Source organism: Callorhinchus milii, unplaced genomic scaffold, assembly GCF_018977255.1.
Source record: "Callorhinchus milii isolate IMCB2004 unplaced genomic scaffold, IMCB_Cmil_1.0 Scaffold4, whole genome shotgun sequence".
In the NCBI taxonomy this organism is placed as follows: Eukaryota; Metazoa; Chordata; class Chondrichthyes; order Chimaeriformes; family Callorhinchidae; genus Callorhinchus; species Callorhinchus milii.
The window spans coordinates 74,831,105-74,848,677 of record NW_024704745.1 but is presented as its reverse complement, the minus strand read 5'-3'; the positions used below and the strand labels follow the sequence as shown (position 1 = coordinate 74,848,677).

Below are 17,573 nucleotides of genomic sequence, written 5' to 3'. Positions count from 1 at the left end.
TTTCATGTGCAGAATTGTTAGGATATGGAATGCCTTACCAGCAGTAGGGGGTTGAGGCAGAATCCATATCAACTTTCAAAAGATATCTGAAAGGAGTAAACTACAAGGGTATAAGGAAAAGGCAGGTAAATTAAGGGAATGTTCTTTAAAAGAGCCAACACAGACATGACAGGCCAAATGACCTTGTTCTGTGCTGTAAATTTCTATGGTTTTACGGAAGGGGAAGGGGAGCTGCATTGGGTGGAACGAACAATGAAAAGTCATAGGAATCCCTGTGATCTTGTGCCCTTAATCTGTGGCTAGTGCACAGGAAATCTGGAGTCAACCAGCAGGACCTTCATTAACAGAGGTGACCACTGCAGTAATGGTTGCCCTGTGTGTTCCTATTTCCCGAGGTCAACAACAACAACAACAAAATTACATTTATAAAGCACCTTTCACATTGGGAGGATATCCCATGGCGCTAGACAATCAGGGGTCTGGACCCGAGCATTCACGGAATATATTGTAAAGTGAACTGACTTTATGATTTGTGGAGGAAATCTGAGGGATGGGGAGCCAGTGGAGTCGGGCGAGGGTGGGAGTGATGGGGTCGCGGAGCCTGGTGCGCGAGAGTACACGAGCTGCAGAGTTTTGGATGATCTGCAGCTTGTTAAGGGAAGAGTTGGGAAGGCCGATGAGGAGGGAGTTTCCATCAGCGAGCCTTGATGTGACGAATGCGTGGGTGAGGGTTTCGACAGCCTGAGGGGTGAGGTATGGCGGAGTCTGGCAATGTTGCGGAGGTGGTGGTAGGCAGTGCTGGTCATCGAGCAGATGTGGGGGAGAAAGGACAATTCAGGGTCAAACAAGAAACCTGGGTTCCTGACTGGCTTAGTGAGGTTGAGTGTGCAGCCGTGGAGGCTGAATCTGCCAGCGCCCGAGGTGCAGAGGCGCTGGCGCGAGCCAATCAGGAGGGCCTTGGTCTTGCTGATGTTCAGTTGGAGAAGGTTGACCCTCGTCCAGGACTTGATGTCGGACAGACAGTCAGTTAGAACGCCAGTAGTCCTGGAGTTCAGGGTGGAGGCAGAGAGATAGAGTTGGGTGTCATCTGCATACATGTGGAAATTTACCCCATGTTTGCGGATGATGTCACTAAGGGGGAGCATGTAGAGGGTGAAGAGGAGGGGACCGAGGACAGAGGACAAGACTAAGGACAAGAGGTAAAAGCATGTCTCTGGAGGATCATAAACACAAAGTGATTCACAAGCAGCTGCTCAGTTAACTAATTTGCTTACGGATCCCTTGACTGTTCAAAGTGGTGTCTGAAGAGATATTAAGAGGGCATTCATAGCACTACAGCTATAATCTATGCCATTCAACTAAATAGGCCATGGATTAAATGAATTGCTTGCCAGGCTGCAACCAAACAAGACCATCGCTGTGGTTCATGAGGAGATTGGATTAAACACATGGAGGAGTACAGGCAGCAATCATAATAATATTGTAATAATATTAATAATCCTTGCATTTGATATGGTGCCTCATTCTATCGTTAAGATGTCTCAAAAGCACAGCACGGGATTTTTATTGTTTCTCTGTATTTTGTAGGCAATTGCAACAGCCCATTTGCACAACGCAGTGTCCCACAAACAGCCATGAAGTGAATGACTGATTTTCTAAATCTGCAACACAAGTTGTACGAAGTAAGGGACAGAGGAAAGAACTGATCTTTGCCACAGTAATTTTATATCATAGAATTAATATTTCCACAAATCCCAAATCCTGTGGAATTATATGCATTTACTGTTAAGAAACACATTTATTTAAATAGCTATTTAAAGTATTGTGGGGTTAATTAGATCCACTTCCTCCAACTGATGGGGGAGGGCAGGGAAACTGTGAACATCCTTAATGTATTTAATATAATGAAGGAATTCCATGTGTGGAAGTGAATAACAGAAGTTATTTCTATCTGTTTGTGAACAATGGGAATTTATAGATATGAGCCTATTTTCCTTGAAATAATTATATCTTACTATTGTTGGAATTGGTAACCACACAGTGTGGTTTTTGTATAACTGGCACCACCCAACCCGTGAGAACTATGGCTTCAGGAAATACCCAGTATCTCTAGTTTTGTCCTGGACCCAGCTGGGTTTTTCCTCAGAGTTACTTTGCACCAGGGAGAACTCTCTTCACTCCCAGCTCTCCCAGTTTTTATTCTCTCTATATATTCTGTGTATTAGCCTGGCTCACTTGGTAACACTCTCACTTCTAATCAGAAGGTTGTGGGTTCAAGCCCCATGCCAGTACTTGGAATACAGGTAAGCTATACTGACACTCCAGTGTAGTGCTGGGGGTGTTCTGCATTGCCAGAGGTGCCATCATTTGAATGAAACATTACACCAAAGTCCTGTGTGCCTGTTCAGGTGGACGTTAAAGCTCCCACGGCACTATTCGAAAAGAGAAGGGAGTTTCTCCCTGCGACCTGGTCAATAATCCCCGAGATAAAATTGGTCACTCACTTCATGACTGCTTGTGGGACACTGCTGTATGTAAACTGACTGCTGCATTCGCCTACAAAATACACAGTCACTACACTTTACATTAAAACCTGCAAAAAGTGTTATATTAAATGCAAGGAATATTATTATATATTATATTATATTTATTATTAATAAAAATACATCTTTCACACAGAATAACATCTGAAAACACTTTGCAGGGAAGGTATAGATTACTAAGCAAGGTGGGAAGGAGAATCAATCAGAGGAAAGGATGGTTGGAGGGGTGTGGGGGTAGGTTTTAACATTTTGAAAGCAGAGAGAGAGAGAGAAAGCGAGCACAAGGAAGGAGAATGTTGGCAGAGAGTCGCAGAGCGTGGGGGGATAGATGCTGAAAGCTACATTTATTTATAGTCTTTACCAGAACTTTGTAGATATAACAGAAGCAGTTCTCTACACACTAACTTTTGTGGCAGTTCCTACGAGCAGTGGTTGAGATGTAACGAGGATAAGATTGTCTCATTATGTGATGAATTTGTGTACTTGTCCACAGTTAACGTGCAGTTGGGTGACACTGACACTGACATTCAACAGAGTCAGGCTGAAATAGCGGATTAATAATAACAACAACAGCTTGCATTTATATATCGCCCCTCACGCAGGATAGCGTCCTGGAGCGTTAATGACACAACTATGAGTATCTGTGGGGCAGTTATAAGAGGTTAAACCTTCATATGAGATCAAGGCTCCAAAAAAAAAACAAAAAAAAAGGTCTCATCAACCTGTTTAAGTGGACATAAAATTCATCACTCATTCATCGCAGCTTTTCATTCAAACTGATCTGAGTTCATGCAAAAAAAAGCAAAGTATCAACACAAAATAAACTTGTATTTTATAGCAAGTGCAGTGACGGTTTTATTCTTGTAATTATTTGCGCCAGTAAAGTTTCACAAAAACTAGTAAAGATTCATCAAGTCAAGTTGGGGATTGTTGGCCAGGACACCAGGAAAAAAAAACCCATCTCTTCGAGAACAGTATAATGGGACTTTTAACATCCACCTGAACAGGAAGACAGGAGTTTGAGTTTAAAGACTCATCTGAAAGACAGCTCCTCTGACAATGCAGGCCCACTCCCCAGCCCCCCTTTCTATTCCTCCAGTGAAGTGAGCCAAGACTGTAAGTCTGAAGTCCTGACATGGGACTTGAACTCACAACCTTCTGACCCAGAAGCGAGAGTGCTCGCAACCAGGCTAGGTCTCTGAACTCACCCCACACCGTCTACCATCTGTTCTGTCGTTTGTTTGAAAAAAAAGGCCCACCCACTGATAAAAGGAACTCAAGCCACCACACCATTTGTTGGCTGGAGACCTGTAGAGAAGATCAAAAGCCTGTGACTGTGCCGATGCCCAGTGTTACACAGTCACACAGAAGGATACACTGGCAAGACTTTAAGCTTTCAGTCCAGGCTGACACTCCAATACAATGCTGGGGGTGCACTGCATATTGTTGGAGGTGGCATTTTTCGGAGGAAACCACGTCTAGTTTTTCAGGTGGACGGTAAGGATCCCATGGCACTATTCGAAAAGAGAAGGGAAATTCTTTCGGTGTCTTGGCCAACGATCCCTCAGATTTTTTTTCCGAAAAACATTCAGTTCATGACTGTTTGTGGAACATTGCAGTGTTGCAAATCGGCTTTTGCATTTGCCTACAAAATACACCGTAAATCCTGTGAAGCGCTTAGAGAGACATCTGGACAACAATGATAAGCCACTATATCAAATGTAAGGATTATTGTGTATTATTAATAATAATAATTTGTTTTTTTTTAATGAGTCCAAAAGTCCCGGTCTAACCCTCCTTCTGTTTGCAGTCGGGGCATTCGATTCAAAGTGAGATTCCGCTTTCAGGCAATGTAAGCGTTGAAAAGTGTGCCATTGGTGACTGAGGGATTGGTGTTCCATTCATCTGAAAGGGAAGCTTACTGTGTACATCTGTCTGACTCAGTGTAATGATAAGAAACTGCCACGGCTGTAACGGCACAGACTGGCGCACTGCAAAAAATGCATCTTTTATTCATAAGCCCCATGAATAAAACATTGCATTCCAGCCAGCGAATCGATATCTAAACAAAAACACATGTAAGCGGCTTCTCCAGCATCTTACCACCGAATTGTCGGTCTGCCGTTTGATGATTTGAACCTCTTTTGTGCTTAAAAAGTATTTACAAAAAACAACCTTCCCGAAGCAAGTTTATTTCAGACATTATAGTTCGACGATGCTTTTTTTATATCATATCAAAAAAAAACATGTCAATCGTATCCATTCTCTAACTTAACAGCGTTCTAAATTATTCAGTAAACTGCATAGTTAACATATCAATGGGAAACATTTCATCCCATCAATGGATCAAGGCGGAAGGATTATGCATTACAAATTCTCTTTTCAAGCCGACTTAGTTTTGCACTTGACAGTGATGGAGAGTCAGCTCCTCACCCCTGCCCCTCATATGACAGACAGAAACAGGCAGCGGTTTTCTCATTTGTTACTCCGGGTAGACAGCTGTCATTCAGACGCCTACTTTATCGCTTTAACACTCGTGCCTGTGAACAGTTCCCAATGCATGACTGATGGGCGAGGCGGACAGTTTTCGCGATTGTCTCTATCTCGTCATCGGAAACGGTGGAAATCACCCAATTTGCACAAAAAACACAGGGAGCCCCCTAACAAATATATGATGCTGGGGGTACAGCCCTAATGGTAGGCAGGATAGAGCTGCAGCTATTGGACCAGATGCTTGCTGGTTCAAATCCTGGTCCATTCTGCATTTGCTGGTCTTATCCTGGGCTGCGTTTTCCTTCTGTTGTCATTACCATTTGCAAGCCCTCGTAGCCTAGTGTCATGGGTAACCTTCGAAGCAGTCCCCTCTATTCCTGTACCCAGTGCTGCAAAAGTGAACCTAGAACTTTTGCTTTGTAAATTTCTTGAGGTCAGGAATAAAAATACTTTCCTCGTCTATTGTCTCATCACATTTCAAGGGGTGGCTCTGTGCATTGCCCAGGAGAAGAGAGAATAGGTGCATCGACCAACAGCCTCATCCTGTTGGTCTTATTCTTCTTGTGCACTCAATTCATCTGGACAATCCACAGAGGTAGTCCTGAATTCTATACGTATAGCACTGCAGTAGTCTTAATCAGTTGTCCACCTCTGTCTGCAAGCGTGGGTTACAGTGATCCCAACACAACAAGCGTATAGTTTCAATACAAACAAATACGTGTAGGGCTATGGGTTAGTAGCATCAAATAGTTTCAACTTGCAGGCAGTGTTAATAAAACCATATAATAAACTGACCGTCAACGTCACATTAGAATTGCTAACGCTGAAGTGACTTCAGCAAATTTTGTATAAGTGCTACGTACGCATGTTATCATAATAATAATCTTTGTATTTGACACGTCTCAAAGGGCCACACAGAACAACAACAACAACTTGGATTTATATAGCGCCCTCCACGCCGGACGGAGTCTCAGAGCGCTTCACAGTAACGGATCCCGGGGCCGAGCCAGGGGGAGGGGGAGGAAGGTGACTAAAGGTGCGGTCGAAAAGAAAGGTCTTCAGCCGAGACCTGAAAATAGGAAGAAAGGGGGCGAGGCGAAGGGAGTGAGGAAGGGAGTTCCAGAGCCTCGGGACGTAGTGGCTGAAAGCATGGCCACCGAGGGTGGAGCGGAGGACTCGAGGGACAAGGAGGAGGCCAGACCTAGTGGAACGAAAGCAACAGCCACTGTTTTGAGGAGAGAGAAGGTCAGAGAGCTCGGGGAGTGCAGAGGAGTGGAGGGATTTGAAGACAAGGGTGAAGGTCTTGAAGTCGATCCTCTCTGGGACAGGCAGCCAGTGCACTCTGGCAAGGACTGGGGTAATCGGGGAGCGGAGTTTGGTGCGGGTAAGAATGCAGGCGGCAGAGTTTTGGATGACTTGGATTTTATGGATGGTAGTGGAGGGGAGACCAGCGAGGAGAGCATTTGAATAGTCCAGCCGAGGCTATACAGAATATATTGTAAAGTAGGTTGACTATGAATTTTGTGGGTGAAATGTGGCAGCCAATTATGTACAGCAGTGTTCCACAAACAGTCAGGATTTTTTTTTTGAGGGATTATTAGCCCCGGAAAGCGATCTACCAATCGACTAACAACCGGGTTCCTATTTACTGCTAGGTGAACAGAGGCGTGTGGAAGGAAACTTGTCTAAGGCTTCGCCCCAGCTAGGAATCAAACCTGGGACCTCTCACTTGCAAGGCGAGTACACTAACCACTACACTACAGGTCCCCAGTGTTCCTACAATCTACAATCATACAAAACCCAGCCTTGCGATTTTGATTGTTTTGGTCAGCCGGGGATCTGGCACTGAGCCGGGCTGACATCTATGGTTACAATGGTTCAGTACAATAAAGAAAAGCCCAAGGTTGTGCCACAGAGTTCAGAGTGTGAGAGGGTGAACTGTGAAGCTAGCGGCAACAGAAGAATCATCTATATCAGACTATTCTCATTTTCTGTCCATGACTTTAAAGGAGCTACAAGATGAGTCTGTTCTCATATAGGAGCAGCAATCAAGCCTTGAGCAGAATTCACTTTACAGCGAGTTAAGTGATTTGAGTGTGTGTGTTTGGAGTGGGGGGGGGCGGGGTGAGTGTTTGGACACAAAAGAGAAAACTGAGCTTCTTGAAGTAACTTTTGCCTGTGGAAAAAGAAGTGAGCATTCCATATGAGATTACAGGAAAGAACGAGCCCAGAAATGTCACTGAATGAAGAAGGGTTTAAGGATGGAGCCACTATTTGTTTGTGGTAATTGCAAGAGACATGAGGAAAACCCAAGGTATGTCCTTGAAGAACTGATGGAATCAAAATGTTCTTTCCCCCCACCCCTTCAACGTGCACAAGAGGAATTGCAATCTAGTGTTTCAGTAATGCTCTGAAGCCATAAGGTCCAAGGAAAGTTGAAGAATGTAGAGTGCATTACCAGCAAAACAATAACAATTTGCACTTACATAGCGTCTTTGATGTAGGAGAACATCTCAAAGCACTTCATAGAGATAGAATGTAGCCCAAACGGGGTGGAAGATAGGGGGGGGATGGCCAAAGGTACAGTCAATGAGATAATACTTTAGGTGGGTTTTCAAGGTGGAAGGAAGGGAGGGAGCGAGGGACAGAGATGGAGGGATTTTTGGAGAGTTCCAGAGAGTGTGAGCAAAAGCATTGAAGGATGGATAGGGTTGGATAATGGGTGAAGAATCAATGAACCATCAACTATAGCATGGGTAGAGCAACTTGAGAGGAAACTAGAATGTCAGTAAGAAACTCTGATGTAAGACCATAAAACTGTAACTTGTTTAGAAATGGACAGTGCCAGACTCCGTCAAAAGCTTCGGTGATACCGTTAGCCCTTTAATAACAATAATAATCTTGCATATGATATAGCACCTTATCACTTCTTTGAGACGTCTCGAAGCACTTCACAGAATATATTCTAAAGTGAATTTGACCGTGTACTTTGTGAGCAAATCGTGGCCAAAGCCCCGTGAGGTACGGTGGTCTCAGGTGGACAAATAGCACAAGAGCTTGTCAGACAGCGCTCTCAATGGCAAGGTAGCTGGTTACATCCAACAGTTTGCCCTCTGCACACTTTGGGTCCCCAAGCCTTGGTTCTTGCCAATCTGTATCCAATATGCTCCAGAATTAGGTGAGCAGGGTGTGTCCCTCCAAGGAGAAAGGGCGCATTCCATCCAGACACAGGTGAAATTTCCAAGAAGGGCAGCGTACATATGTGGAACTCTGTCTGGTTTCGATAGTCCTAAGCGTAGTGGTGGGTTTCTCTGCAAAACATTAAAATCCAACTCTCATCTACCACTCTGTGAAGTGCTTTGAGACACCCTTGCAACATAAAAGGCACAAAAACAACTGCAAGTATTATTCGATTTCTCCTCAATATCTAGTCTTTCAAGCAAGTGAGCATCCCTGCTGCGAGTGTGACTGTTCCACTGTAATCAGATGTAATCTGCTCAGGATTATGCTGTTTTTCTCCAGAAATAAACCACAATTCGATTTGACCCACAGAGCGAGTAACACAACTATATACAGTCAAATTGTGGCAATTTTATATCACTTGTCACCTAGGCCAACTGAGAGATACTTGTGATATAATTGTTAATGTGTGCTGTAATCTGTTTATATTCTTCTACTAAAATACTACACTTTACAGTAAATCCTGTGAAGCATTTTGAGACGTCCTCCTGACCTGAAAGGTGCTATATCAAATGCAAGGATTATTATTATCTTTGACCTCACATTAATTTGTTTGTTCTACCTGACGGTAAATGTTAGCTTTGGATTCTGCAGTAAGTATAGTCCTTAAGATGCACATTTGTTCAAACAGTTGGAATATATTGTTCCGCTGTGTTGATGACTGCACGTTCCTTGTGATCCGAACTCATAACCTTTTCTGAACAAGGTCTATCTCAGTCACTCGGCTGAGGAAACTAGAAGCAGGAGAAAGCCATTCAGTGTATCAAGCCCATTCTCACAGAAAAATCCATGATAATCTCCTCACCTTCCTGTCATATCCCTCCATACTGTTGCTCCCTGAGTACCTACCCATGTCTCTCTCGCACACAGGATGGCTAGAGAATGGGTCTACAGTGCAATCATTATATCCAAGTTCATTATAACCAAATTCACGCTATAAAGAAGCATGTTATAACAGGGCTGCATGACAGTTTAGCATCTCCCACACCCCTCCCAATCCTGGAATCATTCCTGGTATCATTCCCATAAATCTATGCTGCCCCTTCTCTAAAGCTTGGTTACCATGCAATCCTGAACATAGCCAACCAGTCATCATGCTGTTGGCGTTGGCATTAAAAAAAATGACCCCAAAACATTTTGAAAAAGCACAAATGAATGAAAAGTAATATATTCAAAGCAATCACAGATAATCCAAGGACTGGTTTCAAGCTATGGTTGAATCTGTATGTTCAGATAAAGGTTATAAACGACTCAATCTCAGTTTACGATGGTAAATAAATTCTCTGATTAAAGCTTTGTAATCAGTTTAAACAACAACTTGCATTTATATATCGCTCTTCAAGTAGGTTAATATCTGAGTGCTTTACAAGGATTTGGTTGGACACTGAGCAAGGGAGAGGGAGAGGTGACCACAGACATGGTCAATGAGGTAGGTTTTTAGGTGGGATTTAGAGACAGATGTAGAGGGGGCGAGACAGAGGGAGCTCCAGAGGTTAGGCTCTGTAATCTTCCGTTAACCTCTGTATACTGCATCACAAGCAGCATCAATTTAGTAAAACAACACTTTAAAGACAAAATGCATGTTAGAGACATAAGCCACACATCCCAGTCAGGCGTCAAAAGTACACTCCTACACAAAATATGAATTGATAAATATTGAAGCATTACAGTGAAGTGCGCCAGGATTATTTTAAAAAAGTTGTCATGGAGTCAGCATTATGGAAGCCCCACGTTGCTCGTTGCTGGTTGTCACGGAACGACCTGCTGTGGACAGCCAATATGAAGACAAAGTAGCAGCTGACAGCTCCTCTTCAGTCATTCCTCACAGTTTTGAGTCAGATAGCCTTCCGAGAGGAATGCAAGGGTGTTCCTTTTGATTGTATCTATTTCAAAGGAACAGCCCAAGCTTGTGAGTTCCAGTGCCATTCTGACCCTGGGTGCTCCAAACCACATTGTTCCCTCTCACTAGGAAACTTAAGAGAGATTTGCATGTAACCTTACGAAGAAGGTATGAGCTGTGTTACTGTGAGGGTCAAGGAGTCAGTAAGAAATGGGGACAAAGGCTTGTGTGTCCTTTACTAAAATAACACTGGGTGCATATTGCCTGATGTGGGTCACTCCTGTAGATATATTTTATTTTGGTGTTGTGAATGAATGACTTCACGTTGGACATCTTCATATTTCATCATTAAAGCACACCAAAAACAGGGACTGGATAGATTTTCTTTAAAACTGACAACAGTATATTTTGTCCAACCTCTTAAAGGCTAAATCGAACAGTGTTTTGTTTTGTGCAAGCCACGTTAAAATGATCCACTGCAATATTTACGCTGTGAAAAAAAATAAGGCTGACAATGGAGACTGCACTTACCTGACCGTGTGATAATGACCGATTTTGAGTGCACTCACCTTTGAGCATTGCTTGTGATTCTGACACCAGTTCAGGGATCCATTATTCTGCAAAGAACAGGGGGAAAAACACAGTGCTGTCAAAACCAGAACTATATTTATAGGTTTCTAACCATAGACCCATACAAGATTCGTCGTCCATTTCTTGTTAATACAAAATGAAAACGCTATGAATTGTTCACGAGTGGCAGTATTGCTGTTTTTTAGCTCGATCTTATTGCTATTTCCTTTACAGTTCTACACATTGGCAGACTCAGTGACATATAATCTGGGCTGACACTCCAATGAGGTGCTTGGGATGTGCTGCATATGTGAGATACTTTCCTTTGTTTGAGATGTTAAACCAAGGTCCTCTCCGCCAGGGTTAATCTGAGGTAGATCCCATGGCATTATTTGAAAAGAGAAGGGAGCTTCTCCCAGTATCCTGGCAAACAATTCCCAAAATAAAACAGTTCATTTACTTCATGGCTATTTGTGGGATATTGCTGTGTGCAAAATTGGCTGCCGTGTTCACCTACAAAATACCCAATTACTACACTTTAGGTATATCCGGTGAAAGATTTTGAGACATCCACCCGACATGAAAGGCTCTCTTATCCAATCTAGGATTATTATTATGAATGCAGTCCTTCATTGGGAATCGCTCAGAATGTTCTTCTTGGAGGTGAGGAACAAAATAAATCTCCCACAGAACATCGTATCCTCTCCAGAGCACATCTGCAAACGTTTGAGCAGAATTCTGAAGCTACTCTGCAATTACTTTGTATCCAACCTCTTAGTAGAGGTTGTACATGACACATTTGGATGCCCATCATTACAAACCCATAGAGCCATTCAGTAACAGAAGATCACAATGTGAAAGGACCATTCATTCACCCCATCCTATTTGTTCTGTTTGGTCAGCCAGGTGCATGACATGCGAGGAAACCCCTTGCTGTGCTTTTATGAGCCTCCAGTTCGAACTACACATTGACAGAGTTTCTGTTTATGAGTTCGGAGCAGTGTATGATCCCTCTTTTGAGCGGGGTGGTGGGGGGTGGGGAGAAAAGTGTGTGCTCCTTTTCAGGGAGTGGTGGGGGAAGAGAAGATATAACATGTCTTTACAGAAAGGGCAGCGAGAATGTGGAATGCACTTTCCTGGAAGGCTGTAGATGCAATATCAACAGATTCTGTAAAGAAAGCAAGTGTGTGTGCGTGTGAATATTCCCAGTAAATATAACTTTTACTTATAACTCTGGTACCTAATTCCAGCTAATCATTCTTCGCTGTACTCTCTCCAATGTTAAGATGACTTTACTGTAACACGGGTGCCGAGATTTGAATCTCAGAAGCAATTGCAGTTTGACAGATCCCCAACCGCAATACAAAACACAACGTAAAAAAAGCTAAAAACATTTATTGATGGATCACTAATGCAGACAAGTAGTTAAAATGCCATTGAAGCAAGTGGTATTTGTGTCAATGCAGAAATACAGCTGCTAAATGGAGATTAGGAATTTACTAAGAAGCTGGACATACAATTTGCTCACCTACAGATACACAGCCGCTATACTTAGCGGTAAAATCCTGTGAAGTGATGAGTTATTGTGACAATGTGATTGGGTGCTGTATGAAATGAAAGTTTTTATTATTATTATATCCTGAATAAGTTTACTGAAGGTGGAACCATGGCTACTTGTCCCAGATATTGCTGATTGAAGTGTGCTTGGTCTAATGTTCATCAGATATCTGTATGTAGATTTGTAGTGAGGCATTTCTCACTACAGAAAGAGCAACCGGAAAGATATGAGAAAATTTATAATTTCTGCCCTTGGAAAATAAGTTTTTCTGTCATTCAGTAAGAAATTTGGTTACATGAAACAAACAACCAAGTTGCTACAAATTGGCTTGATCAGAATGTAACTCCGATAGGATGAACCATTAAAATCTACATAGACATTAAGACACTCAGTGCATGTTAAGTGCAAAGTGCTTTCAAGAAAATTGAACATATAGATAAATGACCTAAAAACCCACAAGCATTTTGATGGTGTGGGGGGGGGGGGGGGGGGGAGAGTAATCAACAAAAGCTGCATCAAAGATTACAACGTGAAACTCTTTGGGTTTTGAGATTTAAGCTGTGTCGTTCCTCTGAGCAGTTGAAAGTGATGGTTTTCTGTGTCTGTGATGTGTTCACACTCCAGTCTGAAGATGTATGTGTGTGAAATCAAAATCAATGATAGTATTGTTTTAAATTGACTGCGGGTCACACGTTCTGCTATGATCTCTGTGGGTGGGACACATTGGTTGTGGGTGAGCTTCAGTTCGGAGAAAATAAGCTGCAACTTGTCCTGTGTGTTTTGGAATGCTTTTCACCTCTTTTTTTTCCTCCACCCACAAAATATGCAGTCAATTCACTTTACAGTATACGCTGTGAAGCGTTTTGAGACATCTCAATGGCATGATACGTCTCAATGGAGTTTAAGTGCTCTGAGATGCTGTCCGGCATGGAGGGCACTATATAATCCAAGTTGTTGTTGTGATAAGGCACTATATAAAATTTAAGGATTATTATTATTCGGCCACTCCATGTTCATTTAAGTTAATAACAAATGTTCTTCAATTGAATGTATCTGCTGAAAGGTGTCTTGTTCCCTCCTTTCCGCTCAGCAAACTGCCTGCTGCATGTCCCCCATCTCATCCTCCCCACCACCGATGCCCAAGTCTTCAGCAACTGGATTCCCCTGGAACTCCCTCTCTCTACCTCTCCGTCTTGCCTCCCACCCCCAACTCTTATCAGTCTTTAAACCCCACGTAAAAAATGCTTGCCAGTCACTCCTTTGTGTCTTAACTCAGCCAATGCAGCTGATCATGCACTGATAAGGACCATTAAAATCTTTTTAAACCCGATTTCCATCAACAAATGCTGATCGGTTTGGGAGAAGGTCAATCAGTAAACACGCATTTTTCACCTGATTACACTCTGCAAAACCAAACTTGCCCCAAACATTTTTTTGGGGGGCATTCCTGATGGTTCCACCCTCGTATCGCAAAACCAACCTTGTTGCACTGCTAGTTTCTCGTGCAAAGCAATGCAGGTGCAAGTGAGCCAGTTCCCGGAAACACTGACACAATGTGATGTGAGAACAGGCGACATACACATGCGGAACCCTCAGTCTGGTCTGGATACTCTTATATACTCGGTGATGGGTTTCCGCATGTGTCAGCCACCTAACTGACCAAAAATCAAAGTATAGTGTAAATGTCTGAATGTCTGGGACCCACAGGTAAATCTCGGGCAATAACAACAAATTACATTTGTAAAGCTCCTTTCACCTCGGGATGACGTCCCCTCTGAAGATACACCTGAGATTGAGAATTACAAAAGCAATCTCACATTACAGAATTACGTGTGGGAGTCTATTGAAGCCCAAACACACAGTGAGACTGGACTGCCACTCTCTTTCATCAATACTTAACAGTAACCCTGGATCTGAAATTGATTTAGTTTTGAATACGGTGCTGCAGGCTCAGTAGATTGTAGATGCCAGCTCTGCACATATTATTATTATTATTGGGGCACACTGCTTGAACTGACGTTCCAGTGCTATAAGGGGCTGCATTATTATCCTTCAGTCAACCCGTTGAAACTGAGGTCCATTGACACTACTTGAAAAGAGAAGAGAGTTTCCCCCGAATGTCCTGGCCAATGTCACTGCAGATAAAGCATTCAACTTATGGCTGTTTGTGAGCCATTGCTGCGTGCAAAATAGCAGCCACTTTTGCCTGTAGTCAACTCACTTGACAGTAATTGCTGTGAGGTGCTTGGGGATGTTTCAACATGAGAAGGAGCTATAAAAATATGCACTTTCTTCTTCATTCCCTGAAGATTCCCCAGTTTACAAGATTTAAACCCTCCAGTGCAAAAAAGAGGAATATGTTATGACAGGCTTGTAACTGGAGAGGTCGACTCATTTGGGCACGTTTAAAAATAAAATGAAACACAAATTTGCAATGTTCTGATACACACAACACCAGTTAAGGTGAATAATTCTGACCACTTAAATAGAAATTTTCAATTAGCAAACGAAACCTCCAATTTGTCTGATCACTCTATTTAAGGACTTTGAGCTTACAGCAGAAGTTAGCACTCCAATGCAGTGCTGGGGGCGTGCTGCATTATTGGAGGTGCCGTCTTTCGAATGAAACATTAAACTGAGGTCCCATCCCATCTGCCTGTTAAGGTGGACATTAAAGATTCCATGGCTCTGTTTGAAAAGGGAAGGGGGCTTCTCCGCTGTGCAGCAATCCCCCAAATAAAATTGGTCATTCATTTTGGCGCTGCTTGTGGAACATTCCTGTGTGCAAATTGGCTGCTGTATTCACTTAAGAATACAAAGTCATGACCCACAAAATACACATTCATTACAATTCACAGAAAAATCCTGTGATGCGCTTTCAATCATCTCGACGACGCGATAAAGCACAATATCAAATGCAAGAATTATCATGATTAGTTATTGGTAATGGTAAAGACTATAAATTACAAAGAGAATAAAATGGCATCTGAGAAAATGATAAAGGACCTTCAAATAAACAAGGTCTCATCCACCGACAGCACAATGGGAAGGTCTGGCAAATCAAATTCAACGTCTATAAGGCACAGCTTTGGTTAAAATTCACTTCTTCAGTTTAGCATAACGTGGGGTAAACACATCTTTCGACTAAGCAAGAGGATCAGAAACTGGTAATGGCTCACCATCTTAGCCATAGAATCATAGACATTAATAGCACAGGAGAAGGCCAATGTGCCTGTCCTGGCTTTTGACAAAACAATCCATTTACCTGACTTTTCCCCATACCCTTGCAAGTTATTTCTCTTTAAATAGCTATCTATTTCGCCCACAAATTGCCATCACTGAACTCTGCTGTAAATCCTGCAAAAACGATTGGAGACATTTTGTCACAGTGATAAGTCACTATATCAAATGCAAAGATTACATATTTATTATTTAGTTCTCTTGCTGAATGCTAATGTAGATCCTGCCTCAAAACTTTCGCACCTTAAGACCATTGCCTAAACATTCACGATATGGCAGAATTTGTTAGAATTCAGTCTTATTTCATCTTGAGGTTGATTCAGCTTTTTAAGAAACATGGGAAGGATCATTTCCAAATTTTGACTGAAGTGAAGAACATGTTCAATATTTTGTACGGTTTTAAATTTTAGGCCAAGACTGTGAGAAATTTCAGGTCTCTGTAATCTTTGTCAGTCTTTACTTTACCATATTAGTGTCACTGTACTATCTTTGCTAAATTTTAATATCAATTGACTGATTAAAAATACAGCACCTAGAATTACACAGAACATACGACTGTTTGTGGGACACAACGAAAAGGAATGCTCTACCTAGCCATACAATTGTTTCAAAGATGCCTTCGGAGTTCTTACACAAGAGTGTGAGTAGCAGGCTGATTTGTGAGAACCACATTAAGAGTGCGGGGAAGGTGACAGATAATTTTCCAACAGTGCCTTGATAGATTTCTGGAAAAGCAAAGGAAGGAGATTGAGAAAGTCATAGATTTCACCTCGGGAGACATGGGTTCAACTCCAACCCAGACAAATAGGATGAATGTCTCTTCTCCCTGACAGCTTCGAAGAGTCTTAAATGAAACGAGTTTGGGAACTATCAATCCTCTTTCTAGCTACACATCTCTGAAGCACAAGCCATTATTTGACACTAATAAGATCATCTCACTCAGCGAGACCATAAGGACAGATGGTGTTAAAAATGGAAAAGCCAAACAATGTCACATACCAGAGGCTTTTTTGATGGTGGGGGTAGGTGGGTCTATCGGGGCAGGGGGGTGGGGGGGGGAGAAGATGTGAAGAGAGGAGTCATAAATCAACTCCTTCCTGAGGAGCGGTGGGATAAACCACTACTCTGTCTTATTTTAAGAGGTGTCTCATGATCTCTGTGGTCCTCAAAATACTTACTCGCGTCTCACACCAGTGAAACTGGAGGACTTCTAAGAACACAAACATGATGATGTTTCCCCCTCCCCGATGACTAAATGAGTTGTCCGTTGCAAGAGCTGTGATAATTAACGGCTCATGTGTCATAACTAAAATATTATTTAGGATCGCATCCACAATTAAGGTATCACAATTAACAGAACAATAATCCTTGCATTTGGTAAAGACCTCGTAATGTTGAGAATACCAGAGCTTCACAAGGTCTCCGTGCAAACAATACGATATATCATTTATACTTATACAGAGCCTTTCACATCAGGTGACGTCCCAAAATGCTTGACACTGCTGGCTGAGCTTGGGATGGAAGCTAAAGGGGACGGGGAGGGGAAAGATGATTGTGTGGTCAAAGAGGTATGCCATGAGACAGGAGGGAGGGACGAAGTGCAATGACTGTGTATTTGTCAGCGAATGTCTGCAAAATCCGCAATTTCAGGGCATTATTTAAAAAATGTTTACCACATCCTAACTTAAAAAATAAGTTGCCAATTTCCAATAGGAAAAGTTTGTAACAGATCTGTGCTAATTGCCCGTATCATACCCGGTCAGTTATTGTGAAACATCACAATACAAAAGTTCAAAATGCCATTTGAATAGCACCTTTCACATCGGGTGGACGTCCCAAGGAGCCGTGTCACAGCGTCACAGACACTGGCCAGACGGTGACAGACAGCAACACATTCCTGTGAAAGTCGCTGGGCAGTCGGGCCACCATAGCACACACCACCCGACCCACCGGGATGTCATCTGGGGCTGAAAGAGCCTGGGTGTTTGTGCAGCTGATCACCAGCTCGAGCTGCCTCTTGGTTTCCTGCTGTTTTAAGAGGCGGCGAAGAAGCTTCAGCGGACACCCATCTGCAGGCTCCCCACTGAAG

General features: G+C 42.7%; 1 protein-coding gene across 1 annotated transcript in view; it reads right to left on the bottom strand.

The window, feature by feature from the left end:
• The window catches only part of LOC103177234 (anosmin-1), a 115,005-nt gene that overhangs the window by 81,087 nt on the left and 16,345 nt on the right, over positions 1-17,573 (bottom strand). The window contains exon 2 of the mRNA XM_042334688.1: positions 10,686-10,733. Within this exon, the coding sequence (XP_042190622.1) occupies positions 10,686-10,733 (48 nt within the window). The remainder of the gene's footprint in view (positions 1-10,685; positions 10,734-17,573) is intronic.